This window comes from Trichechus manatus, unplaced genomic scaffold, assembly GCF_000243295.1.
Source record: "Trichechus manatus latirostris isolate Lorelei unplaced genomic scaffold, TriManLat1.0 scaffold00039, whole genome shotgun sequence".
Classification (NCBI taxonomy): Eukaryota; Metazoa; Chordata; class Mammalia; order Sirenia; family Trichechidae; genus Trichechus; species Trichechus manatus.
Genome location: NW_004443975.1, coordinates 11,598,804 through 11,620,769, shown reverse-complemented (window position 1 = coordinate 11,620,769; position 21,966 = coordinate 11,598,804). Strand labels below are relative to the sequence as shown.

Sequence of the window (21,966 nt, the reverse complement as noted above, 5' to 3'; positions counted from 1 at the left end):
GAATAATGCTGCTATGAACTTTTACGTACAAGTTTTTGCATGGATGTATGTTTTCACTTCCCTTGTAGATATCTAGGAGTGGAATTGCTGGATCATAAGGTAACTCCATGTTTAATATTTTGAGAACATGCCAAACTGTTTTGAAAGCGGCTGCACCATTTTATAATGCCACCAGCAAAGCTACTACTTAGTAGTGGGAATTAAATTTAGTGCTAATCAATGCACCAGGCCCTACTCACAAAAAATACCTCAATGCCCACTAATCTAAGACATAGGTAATGAAGGGAAGAAATGAAGGTTTAGGAAGGTCAGAAACTTGCCCTGTTTATAGTGTGTGTCAGGATTTGGATCTGGGCTGCCAGACTCAGAACAGCAGAACGCAAACGAAGAAGTGGCAGGTGACAAGGCTGGGAAATTTTACATGTTTATTTTAGGCTAAGGGGTTAAACTGTACCCTGTGAGTGAACAGCCGCTTACAATTTTAAGTCTGGGAATATATAACAGGATGTTTGACTTTAGGGAGAAAATTTAGACAACCACACGGAAGATGCATCAGCATGAGGAGTTACAGGATAAGGAAAGCCATAATAAGCCAAAGCAACCCCAACAGCTAAGACAAGAAATGAGGGTCCAAACTAAAATGGTCAGGACTGAAAGAGGTCAGATAAAAAAAACGCTTGGGAGATAAAACTGACACACAGAATGTGACAAGAAACATTCAAAGACAACCTCCAGATTTCTGGTTTAATGGATGTGGACAGGGAATAGAGGAAGTTAAGAATTTGGCTAGAGGTGGGAAGAAACAATGAGTTAAGTTTTAAATTCAAGTCTAAAGACTTACTGAGTCCAGTTTTGAGCCTGTGGGAAATTCCAATGGAGATAACCTACAAGCAGTTGGAACTAGTCTGAAGTAATTAGGTTGGGAATTTTTTTCAGAAATGTCACTGAGAAATGGATTGTATCTTCACTGGGCCCCAAGTCTCGGCATTCATACAATTTTCTAGTCCAAATCTCTACTGTTTTGACAAAACTGAATAGTTGACAATGCAACTACTTCTGATTCTTTTTGGGAAGCGGATGTTAGGAGGCATGGGGTATTTGTATTTGATCAGTAACATCCTTAGGTCATAGTGGCCAGCATAATTTATCAAGCAGGTCAAGTCTTTCTGACGACTCAAGACCTTTCAAGGACAAACTTTCATTCACAGTAGCCTTCCTGATCGGCACAAAGATTTGCTTCTAAACTGATGACAAACTCTTTCAGAAGTATGTAATTCAAAAACCAGTTGTTTTTCTACATTAATAAAATGACATGATCCCATAAAAAGCAGTTGAAAAAAATTAGCAATTAACACTATATCGCTGCACGTACAACACTAACAAACTAACATATTATCTATTCAAAGTGGAAATTTCATGCTCACTGAATCAATATGACTTTGCTTAGATTTTTGGGGGGGATGACTAAAATTCATTTTATGAAAAACTGTTAAAGGAAACCAGGCACTAGAATGACATCAATCACACCTTAAGGTTCTCTCGCTATTCTTTTTCCTATGTTAAAAAAACACACACACACAAAGAAAACATTCAAAACGCCATGTCAAATTTTCTCAAACACTATTTGACATAACAAAATGCCATTATACCAAAAGAATTAAAACAGTCCCAGAGGACTCCCTGTAGTATAACCCAACCCACTGCCGGTGAGTCAATTACAACTCACAGTGACCCTACAGGACAGAGTAGAACCGCCCCACAGGGTTTCCAGGGAGCAGCTGGTGGATTGGAACTGCCAACCTTTTGGTTAGCAGCTGTAGCTCTTTAACCACTATGCCACCAGCGTTTCCTCCTGTAGTATACCTATTTAAAAATTATGGTCTTGAAAATCCTCCATATTGCAAATTGGAAATGTAAGAATTAACTCTGCATTTCCCAAGCTAATCTAGCCACAAAAGCCCTGTATACGTAACACCTACTAACATTCTGCACACCCAGTATTCTGGCAAAAATACTCTGGAAAACATTGGCATAAAGGTCTAAACTCCTTAACAAAGCATACAAGATCCTCCTTGATCTGGCTGCTACTTACTTCTTTAACCTCATCTCCTAGTTTACCAAAAACTTTCCCCCAAGGCCCCAAACGCCAGGTCGTGTTTTCTTTCATACAAGGGTCATTCCTAGGCTAGTGTTGCCTAATAGTTCTTTACCCCCTCCTTCATCTAAGATTTACTTTTCTTACTTTCCCCAGCTCTGCAGTTGGATCCCTTCTACCAGCTCCTGCATTCATGATAGCATAATTACATTGTATCATGTGCTCAGTCTGTCTTCCCTAGCAGGAGGCCTGGCACACAGCAGGTGCTCAATAAAAACTTGTTAAATGAAGGGACTCTCACACACTGCTGCTAGAAAAACTTAGTAAAGCACAGTTTTGATACTGTTGCTTTCCTTTTCAGACAATTCAATGGCTGGCAAATAACTGCCAAATGAAATTAGAACTACTTAGAACAGTATTCAAAGGCCATGATTTGAACCCAAACTCTTTTTCTAGTCTTATTTCCCACTCTTGCCCTTACTCATCCTATTGTCTTACTGGGGAAGGGGGAAATGGCAAGTGAAGCACCCTCTCTTCCTACAATGCCTTTTCCCTACCTCCACTTGTATTATGTACACAAAGCTCAAATACTATCTCTTCGATGTGGTACTCCCACCTGTGAAGCTCCTTTGTGCTTTCATAATGCTTTATATATACTGTAGGATGCTGATTTTATGGTGCTTTATTTCCCTTTCTAAAGTGTACATTCCTTCAGCAGAAGTTCTTAACCTGAGATCTACAAGTGGTCCATGGATAGAGTCAGTGGTCCATGAACTGAAATGGGAAAAAGACACATCTTTACTGTCACTAACTGCAACCTGAAATTCAGTATTTCCTTCTATCTTGAACGCAGACAATTAATCATAGGAGTATTAGCAGTATCTGTGACTGTTACCAATAGAGATTCAAATATTTTCATATCATATTAGAGTTGTTGTGGATTATCTCAAAATATTGTTTATGCTCATCACTACTGCAAAATTCAGGTAGTTATCTGCTACTAGAACTTGTTATTTAATGTGTTAATAAAGTAGCAGCATATAACTACTGTAATCGTTTTTATACTATCTTAATAACTACACTTCAATGTAATTGGGTTTCCTATGTGTTTTGCACTTAAAAGTGTTATTCTGAGAAGGGGTTCCTGTTTACTAGACTGCTAAGAACGGGTACGTGAAACAACAAAAAAAGTAAAGAACCTTGCTTTAAGGCAAAAAACGTATCTTAATTACCCATCATCGTTCATAGCTTCCTGCAGGTACACAATGACTGCTGTATGTGCTCAAATCTGAGTCTCCTCTTCTTAAAATTTTTCCTTCTATGGCTCTTTTTCTCTATTCTTTCAACATGGGAGCCTCCCAAAACTTTATTCTGGGCTAATATTATATTTTAATGCTAAATTTACTTCATGATTTTAGGTGACTGACTCCTAAACCAAATATACCTCCCTTAACCTATCTGGAGTCAGATACTTTTTGATTGCTCAATAAATGTTCACTTGGCTGAAAAAAATGCAAATACTTATTTATACACATCTATACGTCATCTGTATAAACAAAGACAAACCTGATCTTAGAGAGAATTTAGAATTTTAAACCCAGAACACAGTACTTGTCATGGACACCACTGGGGAGGAAGGCAGGGGAGGGGACTTGCACAAGTTCCACAGATCACACAAGACCACGAAGCGGAAAGAGAAGCAAACAGTAGTGACTCCTTTCTAACCTGTGACAGAATGGACAGACACTGGATTGATTCTGTAAATCAAGCATTAACAAAAATACCAATTGGCAGGACATTTAGAACGTGGCTTGGGAGTCCAAACATTCCTGGATTTGAGTCCTAACTCTGCCATTTAGAGCCATGAGAACCTGGGCATCTATCTAACTTCTATCTCAGTTTCCTCATTTGAAAATAAAAGATGTTAATATCTCACAGGGTTACTCAGAAAATGATACACATACAGATTTAGCACAACCACAAGCACTCAATTTAAATACTAATCTACGTATATTATCTAGACAATATAGGAGAAAGTAAGAAGTGACAAAAATGATTAAAAAAAAAAGCACTTGGAAAAGAATACTATTTATATATGTATATACTTTAAAAATATACAAAGATTAGATTCAAAATTACCTCCTTTTGCTATCTAAACACCCATACTGGAGTACATACCGGATCAACTTGCCATATGATGACTGTTGTGTCTTTTGATCCTGTTGCTAGTTTAGTGCCGTCGTTAGAAAATTTACAAAACCACACTTCATTACAATGCTCCGTAAGTATCTGCTGAGTATAACATGGGAACTGCCTCCTAAAACAAAAAAGCCCACACATAATGATTCTTTCAAAATAGAGTAATAACAATGAAAAAAAGAGCAAACAACTGATAGAGCTTCTTTGGTGATTATAAACTTTAAAAATAAAAATCAATTTACATGAAATCTTTTCATAATTTTAATTAATATGAGGTTAATTTATACAAATAAAAATTAATAGGGCTTCATGTTTACCTATATAAACTGGCTGGCATCAGGCTGTTCTAGAAGGAATAATGTAACATCTCCACTTATAAAAAATCCAGTTAAGCTTCTATTAGAAAAGCAACTTGGTATAACAAAAAGAGAACTGCAGTCAGACAGTAAGTCTAAATCCCTGCTCAGTCACAAGTTTTAATACTGTCTTTAGCAAGTCATTTATCTCCTCTAAGCCTCAGTTCTCTCGTCTATAAAATGAGATTAGTATCTACCTAACAGGGTTCTTGCAAGGATTAGAATTGCATCTAAACTACTTCCTAATAGACATCCAAATGGTGATTACTAATATTATTTTGGAGGGAGCACAGAAGCAGCACAATATATGGTAGGAGCTGCTTAAGTGTAGAGCCTTAAGAACAGGAGAGAGAAACTCTGACAGACTTAGGTTCAATCCTGGCTCAGCTACTTACTAGCTGTCATTCTCAGAAAGTTATTTAACCTCTTTAAATCTCAATTTCTCCAAGAATAAAAGACATCTTATAAAATTCCTTATACAAGGGTGAAATAAAAGTTTGAGATAATGAATGTAAAGCATTTGGAATAAGTCTGATGTCTAGCTAGTACTTCATTAATGGCAGTTATGATATATCAAGGGCAAAGAATTCTATAATTTATTATTAACTTTACCAAGTTACAGAGGAAAAAAATTCTGTAAGAACAACTATTCTCATTAAGCACTCACTTTTTAAACTCATTCTATCCTTTTCTAATTGCTACATCAGCACTGCTCAATAGAACTTTCTGTGACGATGAAAATGTTATATACCCGTGCTGGCCAATATGGTAGCCACCAGGAACATGTGGCTAGTGTGCCCAAGGGACTTGATTTTTTATTTAATATGAATATACTTTACATTAACATTTAAATGCCCATACGTATCTAGTGGAGCCCTGGTGGTGCAGTGGTGAAGAGCTCAGGTTGCTAACCAAGACTGGCAGTTCAAATCTACCAGCTGCTCCTTGGAAACCCTATGGAGCAGTTCTACTCTGTCCTACAGGGTCACTCTGAGTCGGAATCAACTTGATGGCAATGGGATGTGGTTAGTGGCTACTGTATTAGACAGTACAGCTCTATGCTATAAACTCCCTTTATTATTAAACAAAAAGTTATTTTAACATTAATGGATAAATTGTTAAGTCTGTCTTAAAAAATGGTCTTCCCTATTTTTCCCCAGCCAATCTATAATCTAAAAATACATCCTGTCAATTCACCAGTGTGATCCAAAAATGAAAACCAAACCCACTGGTGTTGATTTCGACCCTATAGGACAGAGTAGAACTGCCTCACAGGGTTTCCAAGGAGTGGCTGGTAGATTCGAACTGCTGACCTTCTGGTTAGTAGCTGATCTCTTAACCACTTGCGCCACCAGGGCAATCAATAGAGATGTCATTTATTCAGTGAGAAACACTTTATATCTAGGCACAAAATATACAGTAATTCAAATGGCTAAAGTTGATCATTAATGAAAAGATATATTTAAAATTAGAGCAGCAAAGTGTCCTTAAGGTTCAAGGACACAAATCATGTAGTCATCAACAATCAGCTGTATTTGAGTATCACTAAAGTGGTATTTATATTGTCATTATTTTTATCATTACTTAATAATCTTTTAAAAAGACTAATTTAACAGCCGCCAATTTGCTAAAAGCCTACTTTTAGATGCACACAAGTGATAGTTTATATATATGTCTTTGCTTTCAAATACATTTAAAATGTAAGATGGCATTAAAAAATAAAGATTAATACCTTTCCAAGTAAAAGTGAATAAAAGGTAGCATTTTAATCAAATTGAATCTTTTAAACTGTAAGTTTCTATAAATATTTAAAAGAAATCCTACTAAAGAAATTATCATTTATAAAGCTACCTGTGGACACATCCTTCCATTAGTTGCTGGTGAAAAAACCCACAAGATTATTAAATAAATAACAAAACATTGTTCCTTACTGGTCAAATTTAACCAAAAATATGTATACCCTAACTGTGAAAAACATAACATGTATACAATCTAAAAAGAGTTCTTCAAATGCCGATCTGGATTAAAAAAAAAGAAAAACTCATAGCTCACTTATTCTTAACTAATTATCTACTCACCAAAGAGAAAAGCTAATATTTAGATTTCAATGCTAAGATTAAATTTCTGAAAATATTGTTTTCTAGTTTCAATGCTAAAATCTGGTTTCTAAAAGGGAGTAAAGCAGATAATGAAAGGCCTCTAGATGAATGTAGAATACTAGGAATTAAATCAAAACAGGTTCTATTCTCCCAGTTCGGAAATGAAGGACACAACAACTCACTCTGAAGAATGCCTGTGACTTGCTGCCTGACATCTCCCCCTTAGTGTCTTTAAACATATCTCTAGCATGAAAAGTCAAGCTGACTGTTTTCCGGCTTGGGGAAACGGGGTAGATGGCAGCCTTTCACGGAGATAAGGAATTCAAGAGGAAAAGCAGACTTTGTGGCGTGTGTTAAGAGGGACAGAAGTTCCATTTTGGACATGCTGAGTCTAAGGTATGTGAGCAACATCTAAATTGCTGCATTAAGGCCTAAGGCTTGGAGGTAAAGTCTGTAGCTCTAGTGCAGACTTACATCACGAGAACCATGGGAGTATAGCCTGAGGAGAGTAAGATGAGGGAAGAAACATAATTTTGGAATACACACTTATTAAAGGGACAAACAAAGAGGAGGCACCAAAGGTACAGCCAGGAGCAGAACCAAAAACTCTGGAATATTTTGGAAGTCAAAGCAAGAACTTCAAGGCAGAGTAGTCAAACGTTACAGAAAGGCAAAGATACAGGCTGGATAACAAAGAGGATGTTTCTCACCAACGTCAGCAACAATTCTGGTGTTGTGTTACCTGTACAATCCCTATTATTACAGAAACTGGAAGAATGAAGGGGAAGTAAGCACACAGACATCATGAATGTACAGCAGGCATTTATATCAAGAAGTTGGCTCTAAAGTAGAGGGGAAAGAATGGTAACTAGGAAGAACACAGAGTCAAAGTTTTGTTTTAAGATTACAGAGAAGACTCTCCAATCAATGGCTATTTCTGAAGAAAAAGAACTCTTCACCCCTACGTAAAACTTCAGTGCTCTCCCACACAGGCTTATAGGAGCCTGGTCTCAATCTGAGAACCGGAAAAAGTTAGACCAAGTGTTTTCCATCATTTAGTTTCACAGATACTGGTATAGAAGTTAAAACATATAGTAAAAATATAGGTTATAATCCCACAGATTTCCAAACAGGAAGGCAAGTTCTTAACCTACTGACAGCTCTTGTACCATAATGTCTAGTTATCACCTTCAATGTATTCCACCAGCAATAAATTTAGGGACAACAAAATCTTAGTTCACGACTGCCTTAATTTTAACATTGTTCTCAAATTTCTAAAAAAACCCAAAAAACCAAACCCACTGCCACTGAGACAGTTTCAACTCACAGACACCCTATAAGACAGAGTGGAACTGCTCTAAGGCTGTAATCTTCATGGAAGCAGACTGACACATCTTTCTCCTGCGAAGCGGCTGGTGGGTTCGAACCACCGACCTTTTGGTTAGCAGTCGAGCACTTTAACCACTGTGCCACGAGGGCTCCTAAATTTCTTTAAAAAAAAAAAAAAGAAAGAAAAAAAAAACCCCAAACCTGTTGTCCTCGAGTCAATTATGACTCATAGTGACCCTAAAGGGGCTATAAAATGGGAAATGATATAGCCTTTTAATCTATCACTTCCTCCAACCTCTACTGAATTTAAATGAAAAGATTTAAAAATCCTCATAAGCAAGTGAAGGAACAGAGCTAAAGAGCAGAAAGACCGAGAGATCAAGAGGTCAGACAACAACGGAAAAGGGTCTCTAATCGCATTCTTTTAGAACATTCAAGATTTTCACTAAGTAACAATCCAATACTTTAAAAAGATAATTTAAGGCTAACAGTCTAAATAATAATAATTATTTTTCTGCAATTGGGGAGGATGAGTTGAGAACTCAACTACACTGACAAATGGTGTGCATTCACAAATGCACCCCTAAAAAAATTATTTTAAATCACACTGCAGATGTGCGTATCTACTTAATTTTTATGGGTACTCAGAAGTTCCTCATTTATGCAAAGTCCTCACATTTATATACTTTTGTCCTTCCTATTCACGTTTTCATTAGTTCTTCAATGATCTTTGGCAAAAGAAATTAAGCACGTCTACTGCAGCTGTTCCTCTTTGTGTGTAGTTCATCAGATTCAAATCATTTCCTTCCTGGAGTTTGAAAGATTTCACAACTTGCTTTCCAGTACCTTAAAAATTAAAGCTTTGCTTTAATTTTGGAGATCATTATTAAAATAGCAGGGACATCTGTACTCAAAATACTCTTAATATCCAAACAGAAGCCTGAATTCTTCCAAGTTTAATTATGCACGTGGGTAGGTATAATGACAAAACCCAAACCAGAAAAGTAGTAACTTATTCTAACTTTTTAGTTTATAGTCCATCTTCTAACAAAAAACTGAATTTTTATTATGGAAAAAGTATTTCTATGATCTTTATAAGCAGAAAATAATTTGGGCCATAGTTAAAATAGGCACAATGTCCAAAGAAAGAATCACTAACTGATCCCTGGCATTCGAGAACAGTGAACCCGTGGATTACTGGCATTCCCACAAGTCTTTAAAAACATTGTTAAATACAGAAAACGACTAACCAAGCCCAGAGACAAGAAAAGAAAAGATAAGTTTTATAGCATCAATTCTCAAGGTGTGGCTTAAGATATAAATATACATATTTCTTTTAATTTTCTATGTTAGTAGTTCTACTTTTACTTATGAATAAATGCTAAATCAGATACGAATTATCTTATAGCTACAGGGTAAAACTCTAAAAAAGAAAACATTTAAATAGAGTTCATAACCGAGACTGTGAAATGTGCATATTTCAGATTATAAGAAGTTTTCCTCTTACCTACTACAAACATGATCTATAAGCAGAGACACAGAATCTAGACTATTATCAAGCTTGGTATTGTGATAGAGGCACCGATCCCTCTGTAGTTCCACAGCCTGCCGCAGGAGAGTCTGTAAACGCCGTGGGGGAAGCATCACTGATGGCGGTAAATAGGCTTTAATAGAAGACATTTTAAAAAAGAAAAATATGAATTAAAAAAAAAAAAAAGCAGTGTAAACTTTCATTTAATACATTTGCTCATCTTCTGTTTTTATTTAATACATTGCTCCTTCCCCAACCATACTGGTCTCTTAAACATAACACATGATCTTTATGAGTCTCTTGTCAGCAGCTGGAGCTATGCAATCACCAGAATGGGTTATATTTGTATGGGAGAGCTTTATTTTGTGTGTGGATTTTCTAAAAAAAAGGAAAAGAAAAAAATCTAATGATGACTGTGTACTAGAGGGGTTCTAAGCATTACTAAAAGTGAAAGAAAAATCTCCACATTAACAAAGAGCAAGCCAAAATACTGTAACAGGTCAGTTCCAGGCTCCATCAAATTGCTCCTTACACAAAGGATACTATGGAAATTCAGGGAGTAACTGGGGTTTTGTTATCAATACTAATCTATTCCAAGCCTTCAATCCCTTATACCTCCCAAACCATCTGGTTTTCTGACTCTTCGGATCTTCATTCCCACATCAACATGAAAATTATAGAATAATACGATCTGACCAGAGATGGAAAGAAGGTCCTTCACATAAAGATGTGGCAAAAATTAAACCCTTACTGTAATTTGAAAGTTATCTATTTGGGGGGAGAGTAAAACAATGTACCTAAAAAAAAAAAAAAAAACAAAAAACTATGACTTATTACTGAAATCAACAAAACATTGAAAACAATTGTGGCTTAAAGCAGTGGTTTACATATTTTTCCTCTAACCACAGCACCTTCCCCTCTAAACAAAATCTTATGAGGAACACTACTGCCTAAAACAAATCAAAGGAGAACTGCTATGGGAGCAGAGCCCCTCACTCACTCCTCAGGTTAGACTGCCTAGCAAAGTTATGAAAACCTTTGGTTTAAAGGGCCTCTTAACGGATCCTTCTTCTTCCTACTATAATAAAACTCACTGGAGTATGGTTGGACACAACTGTCACTTACTGATTCCTAGTATCTACTTCTAATCTAAGAGAATGCACAGAAACAAAAAATTAAGACTCTTACTCTGAAGTTTGTCCAATAGTTTGGATCGGGAAGCTGTCCCTTTGCCCTCCCATTCTGCTTTTGCACGTAGGTCTTCTGCATGGCTACACATCAGATACCTAAAAACACATCAGAGAGAGCAACAAATATCAAAGCCTTTTCTCTGGAATAAACATAATTGAAAAATATTGGTATCTAGTTCTTATCAAGAAGAAATGTCTACAATGGACCCAATTCAATAATACAACCTGGCACCTGGATATAATTACTAAAATGTAATGTAACAATAATAGCTAACATGCACAATATTATTGCTATGTTATCTATTAATGGCATATGCTCTATATTACTAAATTACTATATATACTGTAGCTCTTAATGTGTGCCAAACTCTGTTCTAAGCACTCAACACATATTACTTCATTTAATCTTCCTAACAATCCTGTATGAAGGAAGTCCTATTATTATTCTATTTTTTATAAATGAAGAAACCAAGGCAAAGAAAGCTTAGGTAACGTCCCTATAGTTAAGAGGCAAAGTAGGGATATGAACCTAGGAATTCCAGTTCCATATCTGACTCTTAGTCACTAGGCTAACTAGAGTGCTTCTCAATAGTAAAACAAGACAAAACAAAAAAAACCCAGAAAACCTTCAAAGATACTTACACTAAGCTAATGAAACAAAAACAACATACCTCCAAGAGTTTATCATAAACATCACTCAAGAAATGGTATAAATGGATAATCATTCTTGTGTCATCCTATGACAGGTACTGAGATCCCTGAGCACAAAATTTGGGACTTGTTTTACTACTCTATGTACTGATGGAGGCATAAACTCTAAAGTTCATGGACTAGAGAATAAATAAAGGCTCCCTGCTGGAACTGTGACCTTGACATGGTTCTGGCTCTTCTCAGAAGAACCAGCTTTAAAAGTAAAAGAGAAGCTGCTATTCAAACATGGAGATGTAACTCTTCTGCTATTTTGTCTGGTACTTCGCCAAACAAGAAGCCCTAGTGGCACAGTGGTTAAAAGAGCTCGGCTGCCAACCAAAAGGCAGGCAGTTCGAATCTACCAGCTGCTCCTTGGAAACCCTACAGGGCAGTTCTACTCTGTCCTATAGGGTTGCTATGAGTCAGAATTGACAATGGCAATGGGTTTTCGCCAGACAAATCAGTTTTTCTCACTTGTAAATAGGGTTTTAAACAGGACAGCGAGGATTAAATAAAATGAAGCATGTGAACTACTTGGTCTATTAGCTGGTACACAGGGAGAGCCTGGTAAATGATAATACAAGGAAGCCCTCAGTTAACATGCGTGTCACCTCATCCTTTCTTCTTTGAAAACGACATAAAGCATATTTCACTTACGAGTTTACATGATTTTAACAGCCTCTTACCTAAGAGCAAAAGTACTTGCTCTCTTGCTATTTAGTACATAAACAGTGCCTTAGCTGACGAGAAGAACTTACTTTAAATAGTGTGAGTAATTAGAACACCCTATAAGAAGTTGGATATTGTGAACATTTGGTTTCCAAAACAACTTTTTGGGGGTAAATTTTATTATCAATAATTATTTGGAAAAATTGTTCACAGCTCAGCCTTCTGTCCATCATCTTGTATTTAAAAACTCATTATGTGCCAGATATTGCTCTAGATGCTACGATCATATCATATAGTGATAAATGCTACAAAGAAGGAAAAAAAGAGTGATGTGATAGACAATGCCTGGTGGAGCTATTTTACATTGGCTGGTCTGAGGAGAGGACACCTGGGCTGGGGCCTGAACACCTAGTAGCCAGCTCTATAGACTGGGGAAGGCGCTTTAAGATAGAGGAAGCAGGTAGTGCAAATGCCTTAAAGCTTCGCAAGTTAAGAAACAGAAAGAACATCAGCACCACTAAGGAGTAATAAATAAGGGAAAAGATGGCAGGAAAGGATCAGGGACCTTCTGGGTCTGGGTAGATTCTGAATTTTATTTTAAATGTGCTGGAAAGCCAGTGGAATGGAGTGAAATGATTTATTTAAGATTCTACTTACGTATTTCTTTAGCTGCTATATGAAACATGCATTGTTACTGGAGCAAGAGCGAAGGCAGTGAGACCAGTTAGGAGGCTATTATAATATTCTAGGAGAGATGTCTGCTGCTTAACTAGAATGGAAATTGTGGAGACAGACAGAAATGGACAAATCTGGGATATTTCAGAGTTAGGCTAATACATGCCAAAGTTAAAAGATAAAGGAAAAGCAAGGACGAGCCTTAAGTTTTTGGACTGAGTAAATGGGTAGAAGGTGGTGCAATTTCTGAGATGAGGAAACTCAGGGGAGGAGCAGGTCTGTGGGGGTGGAAGTACACCTGAAATCAAGAATTTTGTTTTGAACAAATTAAGTTTGTTCAAGTGGACTTCCAAACAGAGAATGTCAAGTAGGCTGTCACACATAACACACCTGGAGGTGAGATGGGAAATCTGGGAGCTGCTGGCATACAGATAATATGTAAAAGGCATGGTATAGAACGAGCTTATCTGGGAAGAGTATGCAATAGAGGATAAAAGAGGGGCCAGGACCAATCCCTGGGGAACTTTAACATTTGAAGGATGGATGGGAAGATAAAATGAGATTGTGCGTATGAAATGCTTAGCAAAGTACCTACTACATGACAAGTATTCACTAAAAAATGTTTATATGTACCAATCCTGGAAACTTCATTGCTTACTGTGACCCTTGCCACAGAGTTTTATAGAAGATTATGAAAAGCCACTTCACTGGCAATGCATTTTTTTCTCCCTTTCACCCACTATCCTAATATGGAAAGCTTCCTAGGATGACAAAATTAGTCTTTACACACATTAAGTGAATTTACCCAGACAAATATTACCTAAGTATTTAGCAATATTCAAGTACTTATATCTAAGAAAAATGCTAAAGAAATGTAACCTTAGAAAAGTAACCACTGTAAAACTAACAAGCCCCCCACCAACCTGAAGTCTAAGAACTAAGCTTCCTTACCCACTAAGAACATGAATGCGCTCTGTATTGTATTTCAGTGGCGTCAATTCACAGCGTAGAACTTGAAGTGCCTCCAGGACCTTGCCATCCTCCAGGTATTCCAGGTACTTCTGCTGCAGCAGCAAAAACTTCATCCTCTGACATGACAGAAAGCAGCAGTCAGGGGAAAAAAGTTGATGGAAGTTTCAGAAAATGTTTGTGCCTAAACAGAACAGTAGAAACCATTCTACTATGCCCTTTGAAAATAACTTTTTATAAAGATTCAAGATGACTCAAAATATTCTGGTTTAATAGAGTCAGAGTAGATTAAATGTCACTTTGCTTAACTCTACATCATAGTAAAACTCTACTTTTAAAGAATAATCTCAAATCAGACAACATCATTAGTGACCAAAGCATAAACACAGGAAAAAATAAATTTAACATCAAAACATTCACCTACATTTTCATTTCTTGCATGAAATTTTAGAACAACTTCAAGTATTCTAAGTTCGCTTTTAAAAAAGCCTGACTTTTATAATCGGGCATGAAGGGGGGTGTTCCACAACAAGCGCTTTTGAAAAGCCTGGAGAAAAACCAGTTAATGGAAGAATTATTTAAAAGCCACACTGTGAAAAAAGAGACTAAATACAGCAGAAAGCAGAACTAGAACGACTGGGTAGAAGTTGTAAAGTGTCAGACTGTGGCTTATCAAAAGTAAGAAGAGTTGGCTGATTTGCAAAATATTGAGTTCTCTATGACTAAAGTGGACAAGCATCACTGAAACGGCAAAAGATCTGTTACACATATATTTACCACAATAACAAAATATATAAAAGTGGAAAGCATAAGCTTGATGGGCCACCTCTCTCTAGATGCTATAAAGGGATGCCTACATTAGAAGGTTAAACTAAGATCTTTAAAAGGATCCAATATTTGTATATTTATAATAATCTGGTCATGCATTTAACTACGAAGCACAATTATCATTAGCACTTTCCCCCTCAAGAGGATAAACCACTTCCTGCTTACTAGTAGTGAAGTATTTCACGTTTAGTTTATTTTTCTGAAATCTGTTTGATTTTAATATTTTTTAATGTTTATTATTTGACTTTTAACTTGAAAGTGATCATCACAATCACAGCAGCTTTTGCCAGAGAAAAGTTTATGAAAAATTATGCTAGAGAAATAGCTTATGAATATTAAGTCTGATATTTCTTTTAAACCTTAAAACAATTAAGGACTACTGCTTAAAGGGACTCTTACATCATATTTACCATTTGTGGAGCTTAAGCAAGCCAAGTGGTATGTGGCTTTTTGTTTGCTTGTTTTTAAACTACTTTTTGAAAGTAGGTAGAAAATGTTAGTCACATTTAGAAACTTCAAGGAATATACTGCTACAGACCTCAAATCCACTTAAAATAAAAACCCAAATGACAGCTCTTTCTTTAATTAAAAACATTAAAAAAAAAATACTGCTGTCACAAAATCGTGCTGAGGATTTACCATTTATTTATGGAATTAAGATTATAATGAACGGCTCTACAAGATTTTCTACAGAGGCAGTATTTAGAAGAGAAACATAAACTATGGCCTTATAAAAATAGCTTCTAGAGAAAGTAAACAAAACCAAAAAAAAAAAACCTCTCATGTAAGTTAGACATATATTTAAATACACCCTTTATAAAATACATTGCTTATGCTTGGTATTAATTTATTCTTAAATCTATAACTAAATAATAGAAAAATTTTTGAAATACGAAACAAGCCCCTACATAACTAGAAAAACTACGTTTACCAAATTTTACACATAAAGTTAGGTTGACTAATGAATGTTTCGCAGTAATTACCAAGATTCCCTAAAAAATACGTGGCTATGCATATGGCCTGAAGTTAACGTTTACATGTCAAATAAAAAATACCTTCAAGTCTACCAGGTGACAAAAAACAAAACTGTAAAAACAAAAAACATCCAAAAATCAAAAGATTTTATATGGAAGTTATTCCGGATATTCTCACCATTTTAACTTCTGAAAAATTTTTTTTAATTCTTTGTGAAATGAAGGCTCATACACCTCCATTTATCTGTTATTAAATGTTTCTTTTCATATAGTATATTTTTGATTCAAGCTTGAGAAACGTATTTAGTTGCAGACATTTTTCATTTAAATGCCACATGGAAATGGCCTGCATGTGTATTTAACTTCTTCACTAAATTTTCGTATCAAATGGGAATTTTGGGGATTTTTTTTTTAAATTCAGGGCAAGTCTTTTACTTAACTGTTTTTTAGTATCAATCATTAGGGCCTATGCACACACATACCCCCACTCCAATGTGTGTAGGGACAGTGCCCCAAGTGCTATTTCACTCTTATTTCCCCACCAAGATCCTGACAGAAATGTTACTCTATTTCTATGGGGCAGAGGTGGGGCAGAAGAGGAAGGCAGAGTAAAAAAAAACTTTGAAAGAAGCCAATATAAACACGTTTTTTCTGTATATACAGGGAACGCTATAAAAGCAGTGTAGGATCATTTCTCTCTGAGTCATTTTATCCAGATTAAGACAAAGAATATCCTCAAACAGGTATCAAATCCTAGTATTGCACATAGTAACTAATATGCTGCTGGCCAAGCACAGCTAGATTTGGCTGAGAAAGAAAATCTTTATTCTCCAAAAAATCAGTTCAGCAACTCAAGTATTTGACACACATAATAAGAATAGGGGATAAAACTCTATTTACCTCCTAAAATTTAAAGGACAAAAATCTAAACAAAATTTTCAAGAAAAGTAAAGACTTTTTAATTCACAAATGATGTTAATTTGCTGAAGAAGTTTTAGGTATCAGGCAAAACTGAGGCTTGCCGAGACGGGGACAGGGCTCTACTAAGGGTTTTTTTTTTTTTTTAAAGATCGTGATCTTCTTAAATGAAGAAAGAAACAGGCTGAGAAATAAACTCTCTTATCTTTCCCCAACTCTTAATTAGACCTCTCTAAGAGATTATTTCTGGTTGCCGATGCTTTTCCAGCATCTTTGGGCCCAGCAATATTTTCTCCTCTCTTCTAATATCCAATAAACACTTGAAATTTCTAAGTGACTAGCATGCTTGAAAGACAGCTTTACACTGTAAATCCTACTGTTGCCTCCCACCTCACCCAGTATTTAGACTGCTTTATCCTTTCCTCCCATATTATTTATTAGCTTGAACTCAACATGAAAAAAACTCAGAAGTTATAATATACAGGAAGTCTGGCTATCAAGGGCAGCCTCTCAGCTAACTTAGTAGTGGTTCTGACTAACTCTAGAATAAAGTTATATCAATTATGACTCAGAGGAAAGGGGAAATGAATTATATTTAAACCATGACTCTCAAAACTCCTCCCTACTTGAGTTTAAAATACATTAGTTCATTTTGATAGGTCAAGTTAATATTTGGACACTTGTTAAGCAGATTTATTATATTAAAAAATAATCGAACACACACACACACACACACACACGTCTTCTAAGTTATCAGTCTCAAGCACCCACCCAAATTTCCCAAGCCTGGCTAGTCATATTTGAACCTAAACCAAAAACACGTTGATTCATGAGCTCAGCTTCCAGAAAATCCAGAGCAAATTCTGCTATTTGCAGGATTATTTGACAGGAGACCATTTACAAATCTGGGGAGGGAGGAGGGCAGAGAATGTGGGGGAATGGGTCAATAAAAATGTTCAGGTTTAAAAAATAAAATATAATTTTAGCCTAGACTAAGTCTTTAAATGTGTCTGGATACACAAGTAAAATAATTATATTTAAAAAAACACACAGTTGTATTCTAAGGTATTATTACAAATTTAATCTTACATTAGATCATCTTCTGAGGACAGGGTAAGGAAGAGGAGTAACTCTAAAGACAACGCAAAAGGTGAAGGGCAACTTTAAAAAATGCTGAACTGAATCTTTAAAAACAATTGATTCAACACTGCTCAAGGTGATACAAAGTTGGAACCCCTTTCTTTGTATAAATACCTAAACAGTTTGATGGCGTGAGGCTCAGCCAGAGATTTAATCTTCATCTTTTATTAGATCCTAGAATGTTCTATAGACTGAACAAGCTGTAAAAAGAAAGGATTCCTCCTTATTATCTACAGCTACCTTTCTTCAGCTTACATGTTGCTTCTAATGAAAGTTTCTAATGAGATAGTCATAATCTAAATCCAATACAGAAGTCTCAAATTACTATAAACAAGAAAAAAAAAGTGACTCTATTAAAGATTTTAATACTAAATTACAGATATAATTTGGTGAAGCTTAAAAAGGAAAACAATCCTCCAAGAAATCACACACTTGAATAGAATTACAGTAAGAACTTGAAAACTCTTTTGTAGTAAGATTTCAAAAAGAAAGAAAGAAAAACCCATAGGGCTCTGTTAGGTTTATAGACAAAGACAGAAGAGATTAAAGTTTGACCCAATTAAAAAAATCAAAATGTAATAGTCATTTACTAATATTTAACAAACAGCTGTTTTCCCTACTTCACTTCCTATTCGCCTTCTCTCCCTCCCCCACCAGACAGGAAACTGCTTTTGACAACAAATGAATCAGCTAGAAGTTAAAAAGCCAGCAGCCAGCAGCTAGCAGCTGATTCTTCATGGTTTCCAATCACAAGCACTTAGAAAAAACTTATCCCCTTGTCTCCCTCACCAACATTTACTAAAGAATTAAAGCACATCAGGATAAAAGATTTATTAAGATTTATGAAAGAGGCTAACAGGTTAAGCTACCAAACTGATCTTGTCGGGGAAATAAGGCCAGTAAGCAAAGCCCAATTTGCATACAAAACCTCCACCAGAATGATACATGTTACAAAAACTTTGACACTGTCAATTCACACAACTGGAATGCAAGAGTGGAAATGGTGTGCACACCAATGGAGTTGGTTTGAACTCTTAACTCTCCAAGGTTGGAAAAAAAAAAAGGATATATCATTAACATATAAGCTACTTAAGGCTGTACAGATATGCACACACTCAAAACACATTTTTCTCTTCACCAGCACATTTAATATGTTAAGCAATATAAAAATAGAACATCCTTCACTCTAACAAACATAAAACTATTAACAGCACTGAAAGCTGCAAGATCTTTCAATAGATTTACATAGTGCTTAACTTATAAAGTAGGTTCAAATGACACATTTACTAAGTCTCATTTTAAAAATACAAAGCTCAAACTTTAAACATTATAAGCACTTATTTTAGTTTATAAATACAACTACAGGAAATGTGACTATTTTTAGGCCTTATCTTTTACGAGAGGCAGAGGCCTAGCATTATCAATAACCTACTAAAATAAGCATAAATGTGAACTAAGAACAAAAGTGTATTTACCACAATTATTCCCAACAACGTTTGAGAGATTTCAAGTGCGCCTCTTACCACAATAGCATGAGGAGAATGCACTAAAGGCTTTAGTTCATTCAGGTCATTTTCTGCCTGCAAAAATTGGTATAAAAGAAAAACAGACATGTCACAAAATGCACATCAAATATATAATTTTAGCAGCAGTCACACAGCTCTATATGCCCTACTTTACCTTATCCCAGTCTCCTTCCATGACATGATTTCGGAATTTGGTAGCAGAAGGATGTTCTAAACGACATCCTGACTCTTGCATGAGGAGATCAACAGTCTGGCTGCAGGAGAGATACAGTGTAAAAAAGACCTGACCAACTGTAGGTTGTACTCTTCCAAATAAACTAATGTCTATGAAAACAGATGCAAAAGTTTTTATGCTAACCTTAGTGATCCAGAAAAAAGAAATAGCTTCAATGTGCTTTAACAAACTTGATTTTTAAATTGCCACCTACATTTATAACTAGTCAAGTGAAAAACCTTTCTTGGCTCTAAAATCGAAAAATCAGGATCTACACACTAACCATGCTACTACATTTTGAAAAGATAAAAATTATTAGCTCCATACAAGGTGACAGAGATGACCTGTGTTAAGCGAGAGCCTTACATCCAGACCTTACGTTTGTGAAGAAATTCTACCAGGTCAACCTTTAAAATTAAAATAAATCCAGCATCAAAAACCATTCCCTTTCTCTCCATACTAAAAATAGCAAATTTACTATGGTGTAGGTTCCAAACAGTCACGAGTTATTTCCTCCTGCTGCTGTCAGCTTGCTTCTTGTCTCACTAATACGTTCTGTTAGCATTTACAAAACCTGTTTTCATACTAATCCATTTCCTTAGGAAATAAAGTAAAATCTTCCTACAATACGTATCTTTTTTTAAGAGCTTGAAAGGTTTATCAAATGCAGTTTATTCCATCAGGTATTTTGATATCTAAGAACCTTCATTTATCAGTCTTATGTATTTGTGTGTTTCAATGCTTTCTGAATTCAGCTCTATTTTTCAGCTAAACAGTGCCAGGATCTACTTAAGAATCAAAATAGTTATGTCAGTTTTTAAAAGTGCTGCTTCTCCCCAAAAACAAACGTATAAATCTAACACTACACACTGGCTAGCCTAACAGCTTATTTTAATCTGAGCTTTGAAGCTAGGAAACTGTTGCATTTTTTCCCCCTTTTAGTCTCATTCTGGTACTAGCTCATCTACCTCCTCCATGGAATCCAACCTTCCACCCCGAGTTTTTCTTTGTGAGTGTGCAAAACGATGGTTTTGGGCCAAGGCCTGTGTCTACTTTCACCGTATTTCAAGTGTACAAGGCCACCTAAACTGTGTTTGAAAACGAATGATTCACCAGATCAGATGCCCCCTCTTCAGAGACAATCATCTTCTCGGTCTGAAATCGGGATTTCAGACTAGTGCTAGGCCTCTTCTACACATAAAAGGGCCTTTAAATGACATAAACACGGCATCTTACTTCATTATTCCCATCAGATTTATTCAACAGCCTCTTTCCAAATTATCCCAGCCCCTCAGTTCCCATAAACACTTGTGGGTGATTGTCTCTCCTGATTGGTAGTTTGCCTGGGTGGATGTCTGTCATGGCAGGGGGTGGGGAGGTGTCCCACAAAGATGCCTCTAAGATAGACTTGAAAAACAAATCCTCCAAGGTTCATTATTTCCACCAGCTCTAATCCACCCCTCCCCCAACACATGCACAGACGCACTCTCCTGCATCTGTCTTTATTGACAAGACAGTTCGGCTCTGAAGGTGTGTGGGGAGGGGAAATTCCTTGGGTTTCTATAACCCCCCCTCCCCCCCCGCCTGTCTGGTCTCACGATTTGTCAGACTGATTGATTCCCCCTTATTCCGCTTCAGGTCAGCTCCTCCTCCCTGCTCGGTCTGACTGAGCTGCGTCTTCCTAGGTGCTGGGCCTGGGCCCTGTGTGCCCAGCAGTAATTCACCCTTTGACTGAGCTCTTTGCAGCCTCACCCCCCACCCTGCAGCCTCCGTCCCTCGGTCTGTCCATCATCGCTGCCTGTAAGGGATACTTACTTGAGCCCTAAGCCATTCAAGTGCTGTCCTATTAGCCTAATCACATCCTCATCTGACTGCGAGAGCCGCTTCTTCTTCTTGAGGATGCTGCCCAGTTCTGGGGTGGCCAAGGAAGAGGAGGCGGCGGTGGTGGCAGAGGCAGCTGCGACGGTGGCGGAGGCTGCGGCGGCCGCCCCGCCGGGGACCCCGTTATTGACATTCAGGCTGTTGCTATTGTTGCTGGCGGCGGAGGGGGCGGAAGGCAGGAGCCCATTGGCGTGGGCCATGTCCCCCGCGGACGACGACGACGAGGGGGACGACTCCCCGTTCTGGGCCGACAGGCAGGCGAGTTCCTGGGTCTGTCCCTGGCCCCCGCCGCCCCCTCCTCCTCCACCGCCGCCGCCACCACCTCCTCCTCCTCCTCCTGCCCCGTTGGCCTGCATGATAGTGCCGGTGACCAGGCTGTGGCCGCTACTTCGGTGGGGGACGGCAGCGGCGGCGGAAGGGGCAGCAGCCGGGGGGAGTCCCACCACTACCACCACGGAGGAGGAGGAGGAGGAGGACGAGGACGACGAGGACGAGGACGACGAGGACGGAGGGGAGAGGCCTGCTCTGCCTGCCGAAGCCCCGGGCTCTCCTGCTCCCTCCGCCGCCGAGGCTCGGGGTTTCTTCCGCGGGGGCGGGGAGGCTCCGCCGGTGTCCGAGTCGGAGGAGGAGGAAGCGGAGGCCAGAGTTTCCTCGCCGAGAGAGGCCGTGGTGGGAAGCCGGTG

At 37.5% G+C, this 21,966-nt stretch overlaps 1 protein-coding gene across 2 annotated transcripts in view; it reads right to left on the bottom strand.

Moving 5' to 3' along the window:
- The window catches only part of WDR26 (WD repeat domain 26), a 41,054-nt gene extending 19,214 nt beyond the window's left edge, over positions 1–21,840 (bottom strand). The window contains exons 1-7 of one of the 2 annotated variants that reach the window (XM_004375896.2): positions 21,218–21,840; positions 19,343–19,442; positions 19,138–19,242; positions 13,785–13,921; positions 10,798–10,895; positions 9,586–9,742; positions 4,274–4,412 (exon numbers count right to left, since the gene is read on the bottom strand). In XM_004375896.2, coding sequence (XP_004375953.1) covers positions 4,274–4,412; positions 9,586–9,742; positions 10,798–10,895; positions 13,785–13,921; positions 19,138–19,242; positions 19,343–19,442; positions 21,218–21,639 — 1,158 coding nt within the window. In that variant the 5' untranslated portion in view covers positions 21,640–21,840. The remainder of the gene's footprint in view (positions 1–4,273; positions 4,413–9,585; positions 9,743–10,797; positions 10,896–13,784; positions 13,922–19,137; positions 19,243–19,342; positions 19,443–21,217) is intronic. The other variant, XM_004375897.1, reaches the window with a different exon arrangement.
- Between the last annotated feature and the right edge of the window lie 126 nt (positions 21,841–21,966).